Source organism: Candoia aspera, chromosome 7 (genome assembly GCF_035149785.1).
Source record: "Candoia aspera isolate rCanAsp1 chromosome 7, rCanAsp1.hap2, whole genome shotgun sequence".
Lineage (NCBI taxonomy): Eukaryota > Metazoa > Chordata > Lepidosauria > Squamata > Boidae > Candoia > Candoia aspera.
Window position 1 is genome coordinate 55,228,533 of NC_086159.1, and position 20,000 is coordinate 55,248,532.

Genomic DNA, 20,000 nt, shown 5'->3' on the forward strand with positions numbered 1-20,000 from the left:
GCTCTGCTTCTCCAGCAAATTCTAGGCTGATTTACTTGAAAATCTATTTAGTTCAGTGGGGCTTATTCCCAAGGAAGCATACATGATACTGCAATTGGAATATGTCACATAGCTTGGGACAAATAAAAGCCATTACACTTTGTAGGAACTTATCATTTTTAATGTGAATGTATGGTTTTGCCACAGCTTTATTATTATTTTAAATCCATCTATTAGAAATGTGTTTTCCCTATATTAAAATTACCCCACAGAACATGTGTTTCCCATGTGTTAGCACGTGATATTGGCTTGTTTTTACACTAAACCTTTGACCGAAGTCATGAGTCATTCAAGTTTATTTTAAACCATAAATTATTAACCCCCAAAAATACCTTCTCTCTGTGGGCAATATTTAAAGAAAAGTTTTATAAAATAATATTTGCACTGTGTATAGCTTGTTGCATCTCAACATACAGAAACTTCTAAGTTTATTTATGTTCATTGATTTGTCATATTATAGTTAATTACAATCTGTAGACTGCACGTGTAAGTAAGTACAAATGCTATTCCACTGAGGGAAACATTTCTCTGTTTCCTTTGATCCACCATTTAATGAATTGATTTTTGTGGCAAAAGTCAACCAGTTTTTCAACATGCTAGAACTTTCTGTCTTCCTCTGTGGAAAACATTCTGGTCATTCCATGAGGGTGGGTTTTTTTTTTAAATTTTTATTTTAAAATGGAATCTCACCTTTGGATAATCACACAGTCTGCTGTCGAAATATTGTAAGAGCCTGTACTGCAGGAGAGAAGGCAAAGTAAAGGGTAAAGGGAGGAAGGTTGAGGCTAACTCTTAACTTAATGCCTGCGACAAGCATGTAGAAGAGTTTCTTTGCTTATGTCCCAATACATCACACACACACATTCCAGACGTGCATGCCTGTTGCTAGCTACATTTAGACATGTTTAGCCAACTGAAAATAAACTATTATCAACAGCTGCCTTTATGTGAGAAATAGGGTAGTGGTTAAGGTGTTGACTAGGAGTGGGGAAACTCAGCCACAGAAGCTCACTGGATAACTTGGGGCCAATTACTTTTTTTCAGTCCAACCTACCTCATAAGGTAGGTTTTGTTTTTTCAGTTTTTTTTTTTTTTGTAGAAAAATCAGAGGAGGGTGTGTTATAATTGGAACTTGAGTTAATGGGAAAAGGTGGGACCGAAAACTAGCAGATAAGTAAGGAGTTTGTGTTAACTCTCTTAACTCTGTTCAACAATGGAGAATGTCTACACAGTTCAGAACATCCTTTGTTTCACTGGACTTTTCTGTGGGAGTACCATGTGAGTCCAGTGACAATGGATCATTTGATTCTTTGATATTGATTAATTATCATCAATTAATAAATTGACTCAAACAATCAATTGGAATTCCAGAAGTCCTGGGTTCTTTTCCCCCTTGATGTAAAAAAATCATTGTGTTTCCATCCTGTATCATTTCTTCCCGCTTTCTTTTTAATAAAAAAATTCTCTTTGAAAAATTGTTTATTTTCAGAAGCCCAACATTAGTGAAAAACATACCCACCAGTTTAGGCTATGGAGCAGCACTTAATGCAAGCTTACAGGTAAACCATTAAACCATTTATTTCTTTTACATGCCCACTTCCTTCTGCTTGCATTGTTTCTTGTATGAAAGAGAACTCCCTGTGTTAATGTTTATCTGGGCATCTGGGGCATTGTTAATAGGTGGGTTAATCTCCCAAAGAAGTTGTATTACCTAGCACAGCAAGAAGTACCCGTTCTAATTCTCTTCATCTTGATGTGAAGAAGCAAGAAGGACACCCTGTGGCAAAATCTGGAACACTCCGTTTTACTGCAAATACTAGATTGATAGAAGCTTTTGCAAATGCATGTGAATATGCATTAATATTTATCCAAGCTGTCATGAATGATTTCATATCATAGTGTTAGAGAACATGGTGCTCATGGCAAAAACTTTAAAGTTTAATTATAAGATATAATTTTCATGCAGAAAAGGCAAATGTCAGGACTCCTTTATTTTGAGTTAAGTTCTGGTCATTTTTTATTTTCCAACTCAGGCTGGCAACAGAAAAAAATGCAGGGTACAGGTTAGGATACAAGGTTTAGGGTTAGTGCACTTTAGAGTCAGAAAGGGTTTGAAGGCAGAAGGCATGGTACATGTCAGTATCAGAACATATTTAATAGCTCCATCCAGCAGTCGTAAGAATATGGGATGGGTATATATATTCTCAGATATGGGAAAAATAGAACAAAGATTTCTCTAGACATTTGTTTGCTTGTATTTACATCAATCTGTATTAAGCACCCTAAGAATGCTGTATCATCTCCACACTGCTAGGCTGCACTGGCAGAAAGTAGTTTACCTTTGCTTGGTAATCCCGGATTGATAAACAACGCATCCAGTGGCTTACTACAGGCAGTCCATGAAGATCTCAATGGTTCTTTGGACCACATTGACAGCAATGGAAATAGCAGTCCAGGCTGCTCTCCTCAGCCTCACATGTAAGTACTGCTAGCCTCTTCCAATATGGAAAATAATTTATCGAAAGTCCTGCCTTGCTTAAGAATGTGCCCAGAACAGGTAAGAATATTCAGAAACTGGCCTAGAGAATAGGGGCTTTGATGCATGTTCAAGACCTACTTTGGGCAAATGCTGTATCATCATGCAATGAATAAGAAGCATTGTTTTGTCAAACATGGATCCTTTTCCCAAGTTAAATCTGTAAATTACTTAGCAAAAGCAATCCAATCAGAAATACTTTAATTGTATTTCCAGGCCTGTAATACATGTATGGACAGTCACAGAAATACTGCCCATTAAAAAAAAAAAGTGTAATGCAAAGTTTAACTGTTACCCCGAGTTTACATAGAAACTAGTAAAGTGTAACTTTTTTACCTGTCTTATAAATCAGTGTAATTACATATTCAACTTTAATTACTGGTGTGTCAGTACTGGCAAGGTTTATATATTAAATTTTATGCAAGACTACGATTCCTATTAATATTTAGGAGCTAACTATATCATTAATTACTCTAAAATCTTTCCCTACCATCTTTTTAATGCAGCTCAGAGAGTGGTACTATTAAAAATTGATGTATCGTGGATTTCAGGAATGTGTATTAAGCCTAAGAAATGTCTTGCCTTAATCGGCAGTGTCAAATGTAGCAATACTGTATCTTGTTTAGTAAATAGCAAAACACATACCTTGGGGGTATTGATTTCCTGGTAATTTATATATTAATTAGTGCTATGACATCTAAGTAGACATAGATATAAGTTTGCTGTAGGATTATTTACTTTTAAATAGGCAATTATGTCCATAGTTAGTAATAATAACTTTGTATTTAAATTGTACTTCAATTTTCTTTATTATTGCTTTCCTTTTTCATACAGTATATTCAATATTTATTATATGTACAGTGCTGGAATAGTAATTGCAAGCCACTATAGGTTTTTTTTGTCTACATTTTCAAGCTGTGCGTTTTCATTTGCGTTTTTGATTTTAAGATTTTTATTTTTTTTTCTGATTTGCCTTTTCAGATCAGATATAATTTACACCTTTAAGATTATCTAATTCCTTCACTTGCCACATGTTGTATCACATTGGAGAAATAAATAAATTAGTGTGCACAAAGAGTGAAAGGAGAACATTAATGTGCTTTAGTGAATTCCAAACCATTAATTCCTCCCCCCCTCCATGGAAACATTTGTGTTTTGGAAGCATCTTTAGATATACTAAAATAATACAGAAGAAGCAATAAAACTTGAAGTAGAAAGAAGGTACGTGGTGGCGCTGTGGGTTAAACTGCTGAGCTGCTGAGCTTGCTGATCGGAAGGTTGGCAGTTTGAATCCACGTGACGGGGTGAGCTCCCATTGCTAGTCCCAGCTCCTGCCAACCTAGCAATTCGAAAACATGCCAATGTGAGTAGATTAATAGGTACCGCTTCGGTGGGCAGGTAACAGCGTTCTGTTTGGTCATGCCGGCCACATGACCATGGAAGTGTCTACGGACAAACGCCGGCTCTTCGGCTTTGAAACGGAGATGAGCACCGCCCCCTAGAGTTGGACACGACTGGACTTAATGTCAAGGGAAACCTTTACCTTTACCCTAGAAAGAACATGGTTATAAGCTCTTGAGAACAGCAGTGCTCTGAAACAAGTAAAGTGACCCACCAGACCAAATTTTTTATATCCTGTGATATATACAATAAACTATTTATTGAATTGCTTGAAGCCTTTTACTTTTAGCAGTTCTCTGAGTGTACTAATGCTCTCTTTCTGCCTAAAATGCCAAGAAAATGAAAAATTAATGAGCAAACAGGACTTAGATCATATGCACAGTTATTTCACACACATGAAGCACATCTGCTATTTATTTATTTTCTCATATTTCCTATATAATATTGAGTAAGGCACAGTATGTGCCACATATGCCATGTGCAGTCAGTACACACACAGCTCTGTAAGCTATACAGAATAATGTTTGTATACTACAGAATTGGAGAGTATGTTTACAACTAAAACCTGCTGTATATTATGCCATTAATTTCCATTCTAGGGATAACCTACTATACAGCAAGAACCAAGTAAACCCAAGCATTCAGTGTGGGAGGGAGAGGTGCTTAATAAGAATCTAATTCTACATGTCAGTCATTTTGGAGTCCGGCAGTGCCTAAATCTAAATAAATAAATAAAATATGACTGGAACTCCTAATGAATTTTATTCTACAAGAAACATTTGGTTTATATTGGGGTTCAAGCCAATATGCTGATTTTCTAATTGCAGTTAAAGCTGCTGTTAGCCACTGGGACAACATGTATTCAGATAAAATTAGGCTGGCTTAGAATATAACCTTTCTCATGCATACATGACTTTGTACCAAATTGGAGCTCTCAGAATTTTTTATAAAATAACAAGATATAAGGAATTAGGATTCCCATGATATGCTTGTAGTTTTCTTTGCAAATATGGGCAAAGACTGGTTCCTTGTGCATTGAGTCTAGCTCGATATTTACCTTTGGTTCTCTGGCCTATACTCATGAGTCTGTTTTTTTCAGACAATGTTTAGAAATCCTAAACAACAAGAATGAATGAGGCAGTTTCTCTGTGAGTTAGGATGTCCACTAAGGATTTCATCCTTTGAATTCCTGAGTTGTGCTGTCCACTTTTATATACAGTACATGCTTTTTTTCCCTTATGCTCTTAGCCAGTTTTTATTCCTCTCAAAATCCTTTAATTTTGTTCTGAAATTTTGAAAAAATTGTATGCTTAGTGTCTCTTGAGTGTATTGTCTGAGCAGACATCTGTGTGGTGAAGAACCATATGCACACAAGTCAAAAATACTTACTAAAGAAACAGAATTTTCATTGAGCTCCCAAATATTCAAATACAATATTTGTCTAGTTCTGTATTGCCAACTCCCCATTTCTCTGGGGAGAAACTGAGGTCTCAGTTATCCATTGCTAAAGGAGGGCGCCTTTGTCTGGTCCCTTCCCATAGTCCTTGGACAATGCTGGTCAAGAATTACAAATGACAAATCCCACACTTTCACCTTCCGCTTGGCTCTGATGATACTAGATATTCTGTAAAGTAAAACAGGATGTGAGGTGGTACAATCTATCATAGATAGGTATATTATTCTTCAAGCATTGAAATATTTATATTTTCACTTGATGCATGACCTATGGTGACTTTGCTGTTTGTAACTTGGTACTTTAACAAAGGCTGTGTTCAGCCATTTCTCCTCTACACTCCCTGATCTCCATGTGTTCAGCTAAAGATCCAAAGAGGGGGTGTTCCTCTTTTGGCTTATGATCGTGAACCCAAATAAGGCAGAGTCCCATATTACACCAAGAGCTGTATTTACATTCAAACAGATTTGAAGGTACCTTTCAGATCACCATCTGACTGCATGAGGGTCTACCATATTCTACCAAATTTGAGCTGTCCACTGAATGCTTTCGTATAAAACACTGATGTTCATTTTGGGGATTTTTTTATTGCCAAATACATTGGGAAAACATTGCAGGAGTATTTTCTGATACTATCTTTAGAAATTCTCAGTATCTGCACATGGTGTGATTGCCTTCATATAAGCAGAACCAATTTGTATAAAGCACCAAACTATTTTCCCTTTAATTATAAAAACAGACAGAAAGTACAATAACAAATTGCTTCTTTGTCCATCCAGCTCAGTATCATCTGTTTGCGTTGGTACTAGTTTTCTAATGTCTCGCCACAGCATTGTGATCATACATGCATGTTGAACACTTGAGTGCTGTAATATCAACTGTTGATCTATATCTGTGAATGAATTATCTATCACAGAACATTTACCAAGGACAGAAGGGAGTTGGTGAAAGGTTGTTCCATAGGCAGCATGTTTTAGAACACAGTGGTTTTGTTCTCTACTTTCTTAACTCTCAGGTCACTGACCCAGAAAAGAACAGGAAACAAAATTGGGAGTTGGTGGAATGTGTTGGAAAAGAAAGGTGGAAAATAATCTGAAAAGATGTGAACTCAAGCAGTCATTCCTCTTCCATCTCTACACTAGGCAAGAAAGCTCTTGCTTTGCATACGTTCAGTCGTTTTTTCCACCCTTTGTATTCGGCCATTTTTCTCAACCTGCATCTACTTTGCAATTCCAATTTTTGAGTCCATCCTTTTTTCTTGCAATTTGATCAGCATAAACATCAGGCTTTTTATATTTTCAAACTTTTTTGTTCTTTAAGTTTTATTTCCAAAGAGAAGTGTGATTATTCTGCTCTTAAGGTCTTTTTGAGGTGCTTCAGTTTGAAACCAGTCTATTGTCAAATTGTTCCATATCTGATTATTCCAGTCCCCTACTGTTATGCTTTCACATTACTTACAGTAGGTTATCTATCATTTCAATTTCAATCTCTTTCATTCCCTTGTATTTTAAACTTCATATCATTTCTGTCCCCCCGTCTTTGCATTTTTGTATTTCTGCTTTTTGTCCCATCTCACGATACTTCTGAGTTTACTTTGGAGGTTTGTTCTAGTGTAGAAAGCTTCTGTGATGCAAAATTCTTGTTCAGTGGGTGAGATTTGGACATTGAACATTATAAAATAAATCAAACACTTGACAGCTGTACCAAGCTTTGGGAGTACGACTGAATATCATTTAATTGAGTCAATGATGATACTGGTGCTTGCAGCATTTTTGAAATTTCTCATGCACCAGTACCATTTAATCTTATAGTGGTAACATATGAACAGATTTAAAATGTTAAGTTGCAGTATTCAATTCTGTAATCTTTAAAGGGTAAAGAAATAATTGAAATACTACCTACAGAGTAATGTGTTGTATATGCTTTCTTGCTCAACTAGGTTTAAGATAGAGGATTGCTACATGCAGACTTCATAAAATGCTGAAGTTTTGTTTAACCTTTTCTATCACCAGATTCACATATAGGCTCTGTCTGTCTGAGTGAACATTTCAGGTTTTAAGACCACCACCTGCCATTTCAAACTGACAAGCACACTGAACAAAAAGGTAGCATTCCACCTTCTTGATGCATTTACTCTTTAAAGATTGCTCTTTTGGACCTGTATGGTTGTTAAAGTGAGTGAGTGTGTTTGTGGAGAGGGAGAACCTCTGCTCCAGGTGTTGACTACTAGAAAGAGAAATAATTAGGGGTGGGGGTAAAATTAGAATATTTCCTCCACTGTAAAACATATGTTCAGAAATAACATTCTCACTCACTCAACTCCCCAAAACATATTTTTTTCCTATTCTGTTTTATATTCAGTTTATATTGTTTCCCTTTACTTTTCAAACCTAGCCTCTTGTATTTTATTTTCCCACTCATCAACCCTCTGATCTTTCTAGCCTTATAAGCTATTACACTCAGCAGCCATTGCAGCCCTTTATCATTTCCTCTTTACTTGCTTAAATGTTACATGCCTTTGATAGAACCATTGATGTTCTTTTTTATATAATATTATAACCTCCATTTGTTGCACTTTCACAATTCTTTCTACTTCCTCTTAACAAAAAGATCACTCTGGTGATAGAGTGCCTGCAGCTGTCTTATGCTGAAAAGTGTCAGATCCCCATAGTATGGATTGTGGAAGTCTTCAGGATCCTTTGGGATTTGTGGAATCTATATAGAAGCAAAATGCATGGATGATTTCATTGAAAACTTCATTCCATTCTCTTTTGAATTTTCTACAAATGGATATGTTTGTAGAGGCAGAGTAATAGTTTTTAGATCTTATGTCCATTCCTATACTTATACTTAGATGCTTGAATGTTAACTTTAATTGTTAAGTTTATAACTACTTATAACTAAAAAAGTAACAAATCGAAAGACAATTTCATCCAAAGGCTCTAACCAGCCAAACAAAAACCTAACATCAGTGACAACCAACCCTAAAGAATACTCTCAGATTGACCAGCCCTGGAATACTTTAATGCCAGAAAAGAAGCTTCAGGTTATTCATAAAAATTCATCCTTTGATAATAATTGCAACATCATGTAATGTCTCACATGTGTGGACAGATTTAAACAATCATAAATACAGCTTGATGGCTTAAACAGCAAATGATGTCTCACATATGTGAAAATGCTGTCCACAGATCTAACATGACATGTCATATTTTGTCACATCATCTCAGTCATAGTGCATAGTCAGTGGAATCAATTCATCTATCCATCAAATGTAAAAGAAAAACCGAATTACAAACATGTGAGTGAGAACCAATCTCCTGTGATTAGTGCCAAAACAACAAGGAGTGGGAAATTTCTAATGAACGGATGACGTGATCTAATAAAAGAGCTATTGTTAAGTATTAGGAATGATACAGGTTTGTGTATATGCATGCACATGCATTCTGTGGAATATGCCAGGGTGAATGGAGATATTGGTATAGAAGAGAATGAAATCAAAGTTGTAATGAAACATGACAACTAGAACAACATCGAAATTCCATTAGTACATTATTTCAGTTGTTCTGTTGTCTGTAATATGTAGATATGTGTGTGCACATGAGAGAGAGCAGGGGAAAGGTGAACAATGTGATTGTCAGCTAAATTTTTGGTAGGTATGTTTGCTTCTTGTTAAATAGGTTATTATATAATTCTTGATTCAGTTTGCTTTTCAGGGATTTAGTATTTTGATACATATCAGATTGAGCAATTAATAACACATGAATTGAGAAGAAGGAGATGCTTCATCATGAACAGTGGATTTGTGATTTTATTTTCATAAAAGGTATTAAGGTCTTAAAACTCAGCCTAAATTTAGGTGAGCAACTAAATAAATATAGTGATAATAATGTGTAAGCTTGAATATGGTAAATCTTGTATAGATTTAAGATTCAGTTCAGATGTAGCAGTTCTGAGCCACCAAGTCATAGTTTGTTGAACCTGGATCAGGTTGTGTGATTATTTTCTTAACATGCAACTTGGTTTCTTAAATCATGGATTCCATGATATCTCAACTGAGCAACTGTCAGTACAATTTGTACAAACCTAGAAATTATGTTTGTAGGGGTTACTTTAGCCATAATTTCTTAACTGGGATGACTTAATAGTTTAAGAAGCTATTCAGCACCGAATAAAGGTGTAAAAAGATAGAAGAGTGGAAGTGGACAAGTTTTGATGTGGACACATATGCTGAAGCCTCTACATTTTTCCTCCATGGATTTCTTTGCTTTGCAGTGCTGTGCTGTGTCCTTATATACTCCGATATGATATGTTAATGACTGTACCCCTTTTTCCAAATTGTTCTTGAATTTCATTTCCACCTGCCAAAGCACATTTTACATCTGTACAAGAACATTTATAGGGTATTTTGGTTTTCCTACAATCCCATTAACCTTCTTTGGTTGTTCTGTTTAATCCCTGATAATCCACAAGGCATCTAACTCTTTCGCAGCTTTCCTGCTTCTCTTAAAAGAATTTCAGGTTATCTTTCTTCTTCCTCTGTTTTGTACTGTGTTCAAAGCAGCCTAGAGGCCCCTTTCTGATTCATCCCCCCAGAGTAAAGAACAAGTGTTTCTACAAAACATGGCCTCTTTTAATATGAAAATTGAACATTTCATGACCTTTGTCCAACTGCCAAATTAACTATATTGGAAATCTGCAGGGTATTTTTATAAATGAAACTGAAAAAAATACTTTCTTCCAATGACGATATTTTTGAGAGCTAACCATCTAAGAGAGTTTAAGATGAAAACTGTAATTATGAACTTCCACTGGCATCCCTATTCAGTAGCAAGTCATAATATTACCTCCTTCATTCCAAACAAATCAAATCTGGAGAATAAAGGTCAAGTAGTATATTGCATCTCTTGGGATAGATACTGTTTAGTTGCCTTTTTCATCCTGTGTTCTTCAGTATCAACCTTTCTCATTTCTTGTCTCTTACTGTTTCCTTTATAGTCATATAGTTCCTTCAGGATAAACAGCTGGTGAAAGCAAATTTCACTCTTGCAGTTCTTGTTTACATAATATATGTAGATCACCACTGTGACTAAGCTTCTATGCCAGCTATAACGCTTATTGTAAGAACCAAAGCGGTTCAAGAACTCCAATTTAAAATAAAGAAGTCCACAGTTTTATATTTTGCTGTATAACATTTCAAATGAGAATATGTATTTTCAGAATGTACTGATTCTAAAACTTCAAAATCAGAAAAACACAAACCTGATTCAGACAATGGCTTGTTGGATTGATTATGCCTTTGTGCCCATAAATTCCATTCTATCTTCTCCCATTCTCTCACTTTACCATCTATACAAGATTTCCTGGTTTCTCAAACAAAATTTGCAGTGATATCCAAATTGTCAAACTGTGGTTTGAGTCTTCCCTAGAAACTACTGTTATATTTTGGTTTTAACTCTAAGCTTATAGGATGTGTACAAACCTCAGTCTTCCATTAGGAATATCTTGTCAAGCTGTGGTTTGACAAATAAGTCTTATATTAAGCTAGAAGTACAAAAGAAGAGGAAACTCAAGTTAGTAGGAATGTATATTGACAGTTTTTAAAAATTTCTGATTGCATGAGCTTTCATTGTTAGAGCAAAGTATCTAACATTGTTTTTCTGGCCTTAGTAAAATTCTTCATTTCCTTTACATTTTGAATTTTAGATTTGATCAGCTCAATTTTAAGGTGCTTTACTTCTTAATGTTGTAGAGTTTCATTTCTCTTATTTAAAACCATAACTCCATCAGGCATTCAGAAAACTCCTAAAACTCCTTTTACACAGAAATTTGGATCATCTTCACTATCTGAACACGTTTTACATTTTTATTTACTTTTAACAGCAGCAATGTAGTGGGCCTTATCTATGGGAAGTGTTGCTCAGAATAATATCAGTTGCCTATTCAAGGAGAGAATTAAAATCTCTCACCCAGCCATCAGGATCATTTTGTAAACAGAAATAGCCCTGTATTCATGCTTCCATCACTTATATGTATGCAGGTGCCAGTTGTTCTTAATGTCTGCTGCTGGATTGGGATCACAGGAGCTAGATCAGTATACATTTCTGTGCTCCTAGTAAGTCCCCAAGGGATGGGTTTCAAATTCAGAATGTAGCTACTGTGCTTAAACATCAAGAGAATCTAATTCTGTTTCATATCCAGGTCTGTGTATTGATCAGAAAGGAAGTATAAACAGTGCTTTTCTTAGCTCAATCATTATAGCTTGGGGATTCCTCTATAATGATTGTGTATTATATCCCATTTTTCTTTCCAAGATTTGCATTCCTGAGGACTCAGAGAAGCATCTTGAAAACTTACCAAAAAAATGCATTGGCTTGAATTTCCCTCCCTGCTTTATCTTCAATTCTTAGGGAATTTTTAAAACTAGAAATATAAAGTGATGGTCAGAGGATGAGATCTTGTGCTGGGTGGGGGTGGTCCTGAATTCAACAGAATTCTAATGCTGAGTTTTGCCTATAAAACTGTAAACTATATAAAAATGTTGCATCTGGCAGAAAAAGATTCAGCAGGAATCTTTTCCTGCCACTTGCCACATTTCCAGTTTCTTCTAGTATCCTTTATTAGGACTGTTGTTTCTGCGGGCTGGCTATAACTTATTGCAAAGGAAGCGCTAGTTCACATCTAAGATTTCCTGAAGACAGCATTAGACTACAGACTTATTCGAATGTAATGTTATTCCACAAATATCCCGCTGCAGTCAACAAATAATAAAATGTTTAGGATCCCAGTACTTTATGAATTACTATCATGCAGCATCCAGCTTCTCTCAAAAAAAGGTATGCCTCCTTTTTTACAGGCTTACTTTTATTTCCTGTTTTAGATTAAAAACTTGCCTTTTCTTTTGAGCAAGCATTCATTTTAGAAGGCACTGGATTCTTCTTGTCTACACTCTGTTTTAAAGACTTAGGGTTAGGGTTAGGGTTGCTAGTTATAGGCTGCTTTGTCCTTTCTGTCAAAACCTCGATCCATTCATGTCAGGATTAGACCTGTGCAAATCAATTGACGGGGTGCTTCAGTTCACTCTCTTAAGTGAAAGCAGCCACTATAAGCTTCAGTGGCTGGTGCAACTTCATGGCTTTGAGGAACAGATCCAGATACTTTGTGTGGACCCATGGCACTGTAACTCCTGTTACAACTTTAAATATTTAAACCAACCAGTTTGGGACCCTGATGGATTATATAAGGATTCTGAGATTTCTTGTCTAGTATTTATCTATAGACTTCTTGCTGCTGCATAAAGTTCCAAAATTTATTAGACTTACCAGAATTCAATGTACACATCTGTCTATCTATTAAAACTGTTACGCAGTAATGAGAAGGAAATAAGCACCACCAATGCTGTTTGACAACCAGTGGCTCTCTTGATGTCATTGGATTACTACAACACCTAGCACCCCCATTGAACTTGGTCAGTAGTGAAGCATACTATAACTGGTGTGCCAGTTCCAGCCTTCTTTGGAACAGGATGTGTGACAGAATGGTCACTGTTGTCGTCTTGTATCTGGATTACTCTAATTTGTTATTAGTAGGGCTGCCTTAAATACCATGTGGAAATTTCAGCTGGTGTACTTATTGGCCAGTCAAACTACTGTTATGTTACACAGCTGCCACAGGAGCTGCACTGGATTCACAATGTGTTTCCGAGTGCAATTCAAGGTGCTGGTAATTAGCTTTAAAAGTGCCATGTGACTCATGGCCTGGCTATCTAAGAGACTCTGCCCACTTGACCCAGGGAGTTAGAGAGCATCCACTATGGGTCCCCATCTATCATGTCACCTCGGTTGGGGGTGTCCCCTCATGTGAACGACCTGACCTCCAATGCGAGAGTGGTTCCCATTCTCATGGCATTCTGGAAGTTGCTAATAATCTGGAAGGCATTTGAGGATTCATTGTGGAGTCATCAGCAACAGTATTAGTTTGTTATTGTTGTTATAATGTTATTATTAAATAACATTTAATAATAACATTATAACAACCGCCCATCTTTTGGGGGAGATAGGCGGTAATTAAATTTGAAAAATAAATAAAATTATTGTACTGTTTATTACTACTGTGTCTTGACATTAGTATCTGTACACCACCTAGAGTTCATTAGGACTGAGGCAGTAGATGAATTTTTAAAATAAAATAAAATAGTTGAGCAATTCTTGGAGGACCAGTTTCTCTACCTTTACTATTAAGTGATTGGTTTCCCTTTTTTCCCCTTCTTATTATCCGTATGTTACGAATGCAGTGTATTATTCATTGGTATTATTTTAGGTTGTATATATTGTCTGTCTTTTTTAGCTATCTGCTACTGTACATGTTGGAACTGAAATCCGCTGTTTTATTAACTTCGGAAGTGTTTAATAATGACTAAGGCCACAGTCAAGAGGAGTACACATACACATTTTTAAAACAGTTTCTGCCTCATAATCTGACAAATGCAATTCTAAAGATGCACTTCAGTGTTTCCCAACCTTCAAACAAGTGTTCTAAAAAAAAATTTGCAAATTTACTGGGAGTACTAGAGATTACTTGCTTAATAGCACCATGCAGCTGTTCCTCAAGCTGAATTATTTTCAGAATTGTTCTACCACTGAACTAACATCCCAGTTTAGGTTCTTTTGACAAACATTTTTTCTTTGCAATGATTGTTTACCAAGGAGATAGTTACTTTTCAGTTGTGAACTGGGAGTAGAAAATGTCCCCAGCTCAGGCCTATGCTTAATTTTCAGTATCCCAAGAGGACTGGAATGGTCACAGGATGTCACCTTCAGCAAATGATAAATTAGTGGAGAGCCAATTTTATTCTGTACTTACTATTTTGGGTGGCCAAATCAGGTGAAATTCACAGCCATGGAAACTACCTGGATGAGTTTGGGCCAATCATTTTCTCAATTCAGTCTATCTCACAAGGTTTTGTGATGATAAAATGATGGATGGATGGATGGATGGATGGATGGAAGGAAGGAAGGAAGGAAGGAAGGAAGGAAGGAAGGAAGGAAGGAAGGAAGGAAGGAAGGAAGGAAGGATTCCTTCCTTCCAATTTGATTGCAGAGATTTTGATTTCGTGTCCCAAATGTGCTATAATGGAGTTCAGCAATCTGTTAACCTCCAGAGGATTTTGAAATTCTCCCTGCTCTGCTCCCCACCCAGGGTATAGGTAAAACAGGAAATCTTCTCTCCCAATTTTCAAATATGCTGTTGGAAAAAATTGGATAGCTACATCTATAGGGACAGTGCAAAAGAGACTAACCCTAAATGGTAAAACATGTCACTTATGTCACATAAAATGTTGACCTTCACTCAGACTAATTCAGTGTTGTTAATGCTAAGTGGCAGTGGCTCTCCAAGATTTAAACCTGAGATCTTTGTTAAGTACTGATGAGGGATCTTTTGTATGTAAAATATGTGTTCTCTCACTTGCAGCCTTTTTAGTATTGTGCTTCACTCTTTTTTATATACTGTATAACTGGAAAATTTCCTGGTTTTAGAAAAACCTGTGACTTTTGACATCATAAACTGAAAAAAACCTGTGTGCTTCATACATACATTCTGCTTCCAAATTGTAGATTATTCTGGGATTTGCCTTTTTTTTTCATACACCAGGTTCAACTAGGAGGCAGTCATTGAGAGGAGCAGCAATGGCATGCGACAAAGCAAGATCCTAAGCAAGGGATATACTGTATATGTTCAAGTGTTTGGATTCAGTAAAGACTAAGAGTTGTACTTCCTTATAGTGACTATATATCTGATCTTAATGTATATCAGAAAATCTGCAGGACCCCCCTTCCTCTGAAAAGGAGAGTCAGGGAGATTATTTACTCTGTGATATGATATTGCATCTAATACAGCAGCAGTCCATGTCTATTTTGAAATCATAGTATATGTGCCAACCAAATTAAAATTGTTAGGATTGTGACACAAATTCACACTGCAGTGCAGTGCTAAAATGCTGTAAATCTAGAAAATAAATAGATATTTCATTTAAGCATGACAATGAGTCACCTTTTTTTATACATAGGAAATTTGACAGGTGCTAATGACCATATTATTTCCATAAAGATGAACTGGTTTATGTTATCTGAGCAGGCTAATAAGGTGTGTAAACTTTAGAAATGGTTGAACATAAAAAAGAAAAGCAAATTGTTTTCATACTTGGTTTTGCTTAGTTATATGGCACGTAGCTACGGAGCCACTTCACACATCATGAAGATTTGGAGCTGATTTATAATAAGGAAGTTCATTTAGCTCAGTCTAACTGGCAGCAAGTCTCCGGAATTTGAGATAGACAAAATTGCCAACCCTGGAAGTGCTCAGAATTTCTGTTATGGTTCAAAGACATTTTTGAATGGTACTTCTGGCGTTCATAATCTGTTTGGCAGCTGCCATGATTCCTCTGCCATTGACTAAAATGGGAAAACTCATAGATGTAATGGCAAAGGAGGGTCAGAATTTGGTACCTAAGCCAAGAATTTCTATCCTCTAATATCAAGGAAACATCATGATTTGCTATCCTGGAAAAAAACAAAAATCATTGGTTTTCTGTTGGGTTAATTCAAAATGAAATAAGCCTTTTCTCTGAGGTTTTCATCTACAGTACTCATAGAGGTAAGACTTGCCTTTGTTAAGAGTTAGCTTGCTATGAATGGTTGAATCCTTTCACCTGTACTTAATCATGTGAAAGGGAAAGAGCACCAACAATTATGGACAAATTTTCTGTTCCAATTGAAGAGCAGAATGATCTTTCACAATATATCACAGTGTGTGGTTTGTAATACGCTGCTTAGCTTTGCACAGCTGCCATGAAAGAACAGGAAGCAATGGGAAGGAGAAGAGTGGTATTTGTGGCAGAGAACTGCTAGGCTCAAGTATATGGTTTTGCATGGTAATCAGGACTGGGATGCTGATCCATCATGTACATTCACATACTATAGTTTGAATTTTAAAGATCGTTTTCTAAAATCCTTGTACGTTGTTTGGAAAAGCAGGAACCAAGGCATGATGAGGGTGTCTTGGTATTGTGTGACACAAATAATGCATATAATCCCACAAACAATTGTATTGTTTGTGAAATAACATGTACCCATGTGTCAAAAAAGAGGTGCTGTGGAATGCTATTAGGCCTGGATTTAGTAACAGGGTTATTAACAGCATACTAGAAGCATATGACATTCCTTGGGATCAAAGACCTTGTATTTCTGTATGAAACATACAAATGGATGTAAATGCCTCTCCCATCTGTGTTCTCTCAGAGCCAACAGGTTAATGGCCAGAGAGAGTGATGGTGGATAACCATTAAACCTGGTCCTTAATTTTGAGTATTTTTCTGTACTTGATTTTGATTTTGCTGCACTTCCCAGGGAAGAAAAGTATTGCCTTTGATGTCTGTAGCTACAGTTGCATCTGCAACAAGCAGCTCTTCAACCTCATCCACAGCCAAGCATCTTCCACCCCAGAAATAGTAGGAATGGCAAATAAGTACAACTTTCCTGATGTTACTAATGCCTCCAACCTTTCCTGCTTTAGCCAAAGGGGAGAGCACTCGATAGAGTGTCAGTCTATATATAAACAACTAGTAAGCCCTGGGGTAAAGAAAAATTAAGCCTTTTTGTTGCCTGAAGAGGGTTCAGATGCTCTCTCTCTTTTTGTGGTAAAGATACATCACTAAGCAAGGCAACTGGTAATTTACAATCCTGTAATAGCACTGTAAAACCCACCATCTAATAGTAGAGCCAGTTCTACTCACGCGGACATGTATTCCAAGGCAGGTTGATCATCCAGTTCATGGGTCATTTTACTACACCTTGAGTTACTACACATTTTGCATAGAAAATGTCTTCTATCACGGAGATCGTATTGAAAGGGCTTGATACTTTAGACATCATAAAGTGAATATTCCATTTTTGCTGCAAAGATAATGTTAAAATGATTCTGAAAATGGATAGCATTAAAAATAAAAAGCAGCCTAGAACCAACAACATATGCTTCTAGAAAAGAAAAGAAAAAAGGCCAGGCATTTAAAGCAGTATTTTTCATTAGAAGTGTTCCTGTTTAGCCAAACCTAGCTACGTGTGAGTAGCAAAAAATGGTAGTTCTGCTAAATAAGATGCCAGTATGAACACATGTCACTCTACTATGCATTAAAGATAACTCGGGGCTGAATAGGAGAGAAACATTCTGTTGGCTCAGCTACAGGTTGGTGACATCTGACAGTTATGTAAGGAAAATCTGTTCCGTAACTATAAGACAATTGAATTGTTATTTTGGAGTGCTACTGTACCGATAGGGTTCTTAGAAGAAATTATGCATTTTATCATCCGAAGGCATTTGGCATTATAGATGGATATTTATTCTGCCTCCAGATTCAGACCAGATTTGGAAAGTATCTTTTAAACAAGATTCCTTTTGGAACAATAGCCATCAGACTTGTGATTTTCAATATACTTTGTCAGACTGGTCCCTTAATGAACAGTAAAGGTGTTATTGTTTTAATAGTCTGATAAACTCTGCATTTTTATGGCAGCTCTTAAAATGTGAGTGTTTATTTATGGAAGCAAATTATTTATTACTGTTTATCGTAAAAAATGCTTTAAAACAATTTTAAAAGTTGGCAGATTAGAAGATAGGAGTATAGGTAGTCCTCACTTAATGACCACAGCTTCAGTTGCTAAGCGATGTGGTCATTAAGGGAATCACATGGCTGTTAAGCGAGCCACATGGTCATTAAGTGAATCATGTGGTTCCCCATTGATTTTGCTTGCCAGAAGCTGGCTGGGAAGATCAAAAATGGTGATCATGCGACCGCGGGGACGCTATGACTGTTGTAAATGTGAACCAGTTGCCAATTGCCCAAATCACAATCACATGACCATGGAGACTGGCCATAAGTTGGTTCTTTTTAGCACCTGTCATGCACTGCCTACCGCAGAGTAAAACGCTGACGCTGATTCATATGAGAGCAGGTTCAGGTTTATTTCTTACGTAGTAACAGTTGCGAAAAAAGCTGAGAGTGAGAGGAGCGCGCCGGTGCGGGGTTTAAATACCCCGCGCCGGTCAGTGCCCCCTCACCCTGGGTTACGTCATGCCCCCTTTGTCCTGCATGCTGTCTTGCCGGTAGGTGAAGGGTTGCGAGGCCCCAGCTGGTGCCCCGGGATCGCCCATCATCGGTTTCCTCATTCAGCCGGTGATTGCTGTCAGCTGGGCGATCTCCGTTGCGCTTGTGCTAACAGCTTGGGTGTGCCTCGCGATCCGCTTAGCCTTTGTCTTTTCTTCTTTCTCCTTTGTGAGCTGATGGCTGCTTCCTCCGGCTAGAGTCTGTGGCTGTTGTTGTGCGTGCTATGCTTATCTTGTGCCCCTTCCTCTACTTCCTCGTTATTGTCATGTGTGCCGTTGTGCTGATGTCTTCAGCTCAACGGCACTCATGACAGCACCGTTGTAAGTCCAAACTATTGCTAAATGAATGGTCATTAAGCAAGGACTACCTGTACAACATAAAAATCCATTCTCCAAGGGATCAGTAAAATATCCTCTTAATAGGCCAAAATAGAAGGTTCTTTACAAGATGCCAGAGATGTACAAAATGAGCCTCCATATGTGACAATTGCAATTCCACAACAGGCTAATCACAAGAAGGCTATTTCTTGCATTACCACCAGGTATAGCTCAGTTGATAGGTGAGTGGAGTCTTTCTTTTAAGGGTTCCCAGCTCATATGAGAAGAACCGTCCCTTTAGTTATTCTGACCTAAAACCATTTAAAGCTTTAAAAAGGGTAAGCTGTGCCCTGACTTTTGGCTAGAAACAGATTGGAAGCCAAAGCAACTATTACGGAAAATGAGCTCCATACTCCAAAGTTCAGTCTGTGGTCAATACGTTAACTCAGCATGGCTGGCTGGGGATTTGGGGGCGTTGAAGTCCACACAGCTTACAGTTGCCAAGGTTGAGAAACCCTGGGCTAGACTATGTGGTAGACAGCTTACAAAGGAAGGTCCATGCAGAGCCCATTATACTAAGCCGTGGGCCAATTGAAAGAGTTCTGGAGACAGAGACATGTTGGTGCACTCTCCTAAACTGGGTAAAGGGTGGCTACCTGTAAAATTCCAACTATGCTTACCCCCAGACTGTGAATGCCTCGAGTAAAAGAAATGTAAATGAATAAAAAGGAAGTACATCGATGCCTAATATTTTTTATAATGTAAGGAGGGAAAAATATAATATATTTTTATAATATAAGGAGGGAAAAAAGACTTTCTTCCATTTGTTTTTTAATTAAGGACCAGGGATATTACCAGAGTGGTAATAAACTCTTTTACTAACATGAAATAAAGGATTATAGAATGGATTTGGAATATGTGGCTTTTTCAAGTTCTAAACTACTTAGGCAAGGGGTGGAGGAGGAAGCTACTTGTTTGTTGTAGTTGTCTGTGCTGTGTCACATGTAGAGAAAGAGGTCTCTGTGTGTGTGTGTGTGTATTCTTCTCCCCTTATTTGTATTTCCCATTTATGTAATATAATCCCAGCCCGTTGTA

General features: G+C 37.1%; 1 protein-coding gene across 3 annotated transcripts in view; it reads left to right on the top strand.

Annotated features, from left to right (window-relative positions):
* The window catches only part of FOXP2 (forkhead box P2), a 331,388-nt gene that overhangs the window by 304,285 nt on the left and 7,103 nt on the right, over positions 1 to 20,000 (top strand). For 2 of the 3 annotated variants that reach the window (XM_063309468.1, XM_063309470.1), the window contains 2 exons: positions 1,529 to 1,598; positions 2,354 to 2,517. In XM_063309468.1, the coding sequence (XP_063165538.1) occupies positions 1,529 to 1,598; positions 2,354 to 2,517 (234 nt within the window). Of the gene's footprint in view, positions 1 to 1,528; positions 1,599 to 2,353; positions 2,518 to 7,441; positions 7,535 to 20,000 lie in introns of those variants that run through there. The other variant, XM_063309469.1, reaches the window with a different exon arrangement.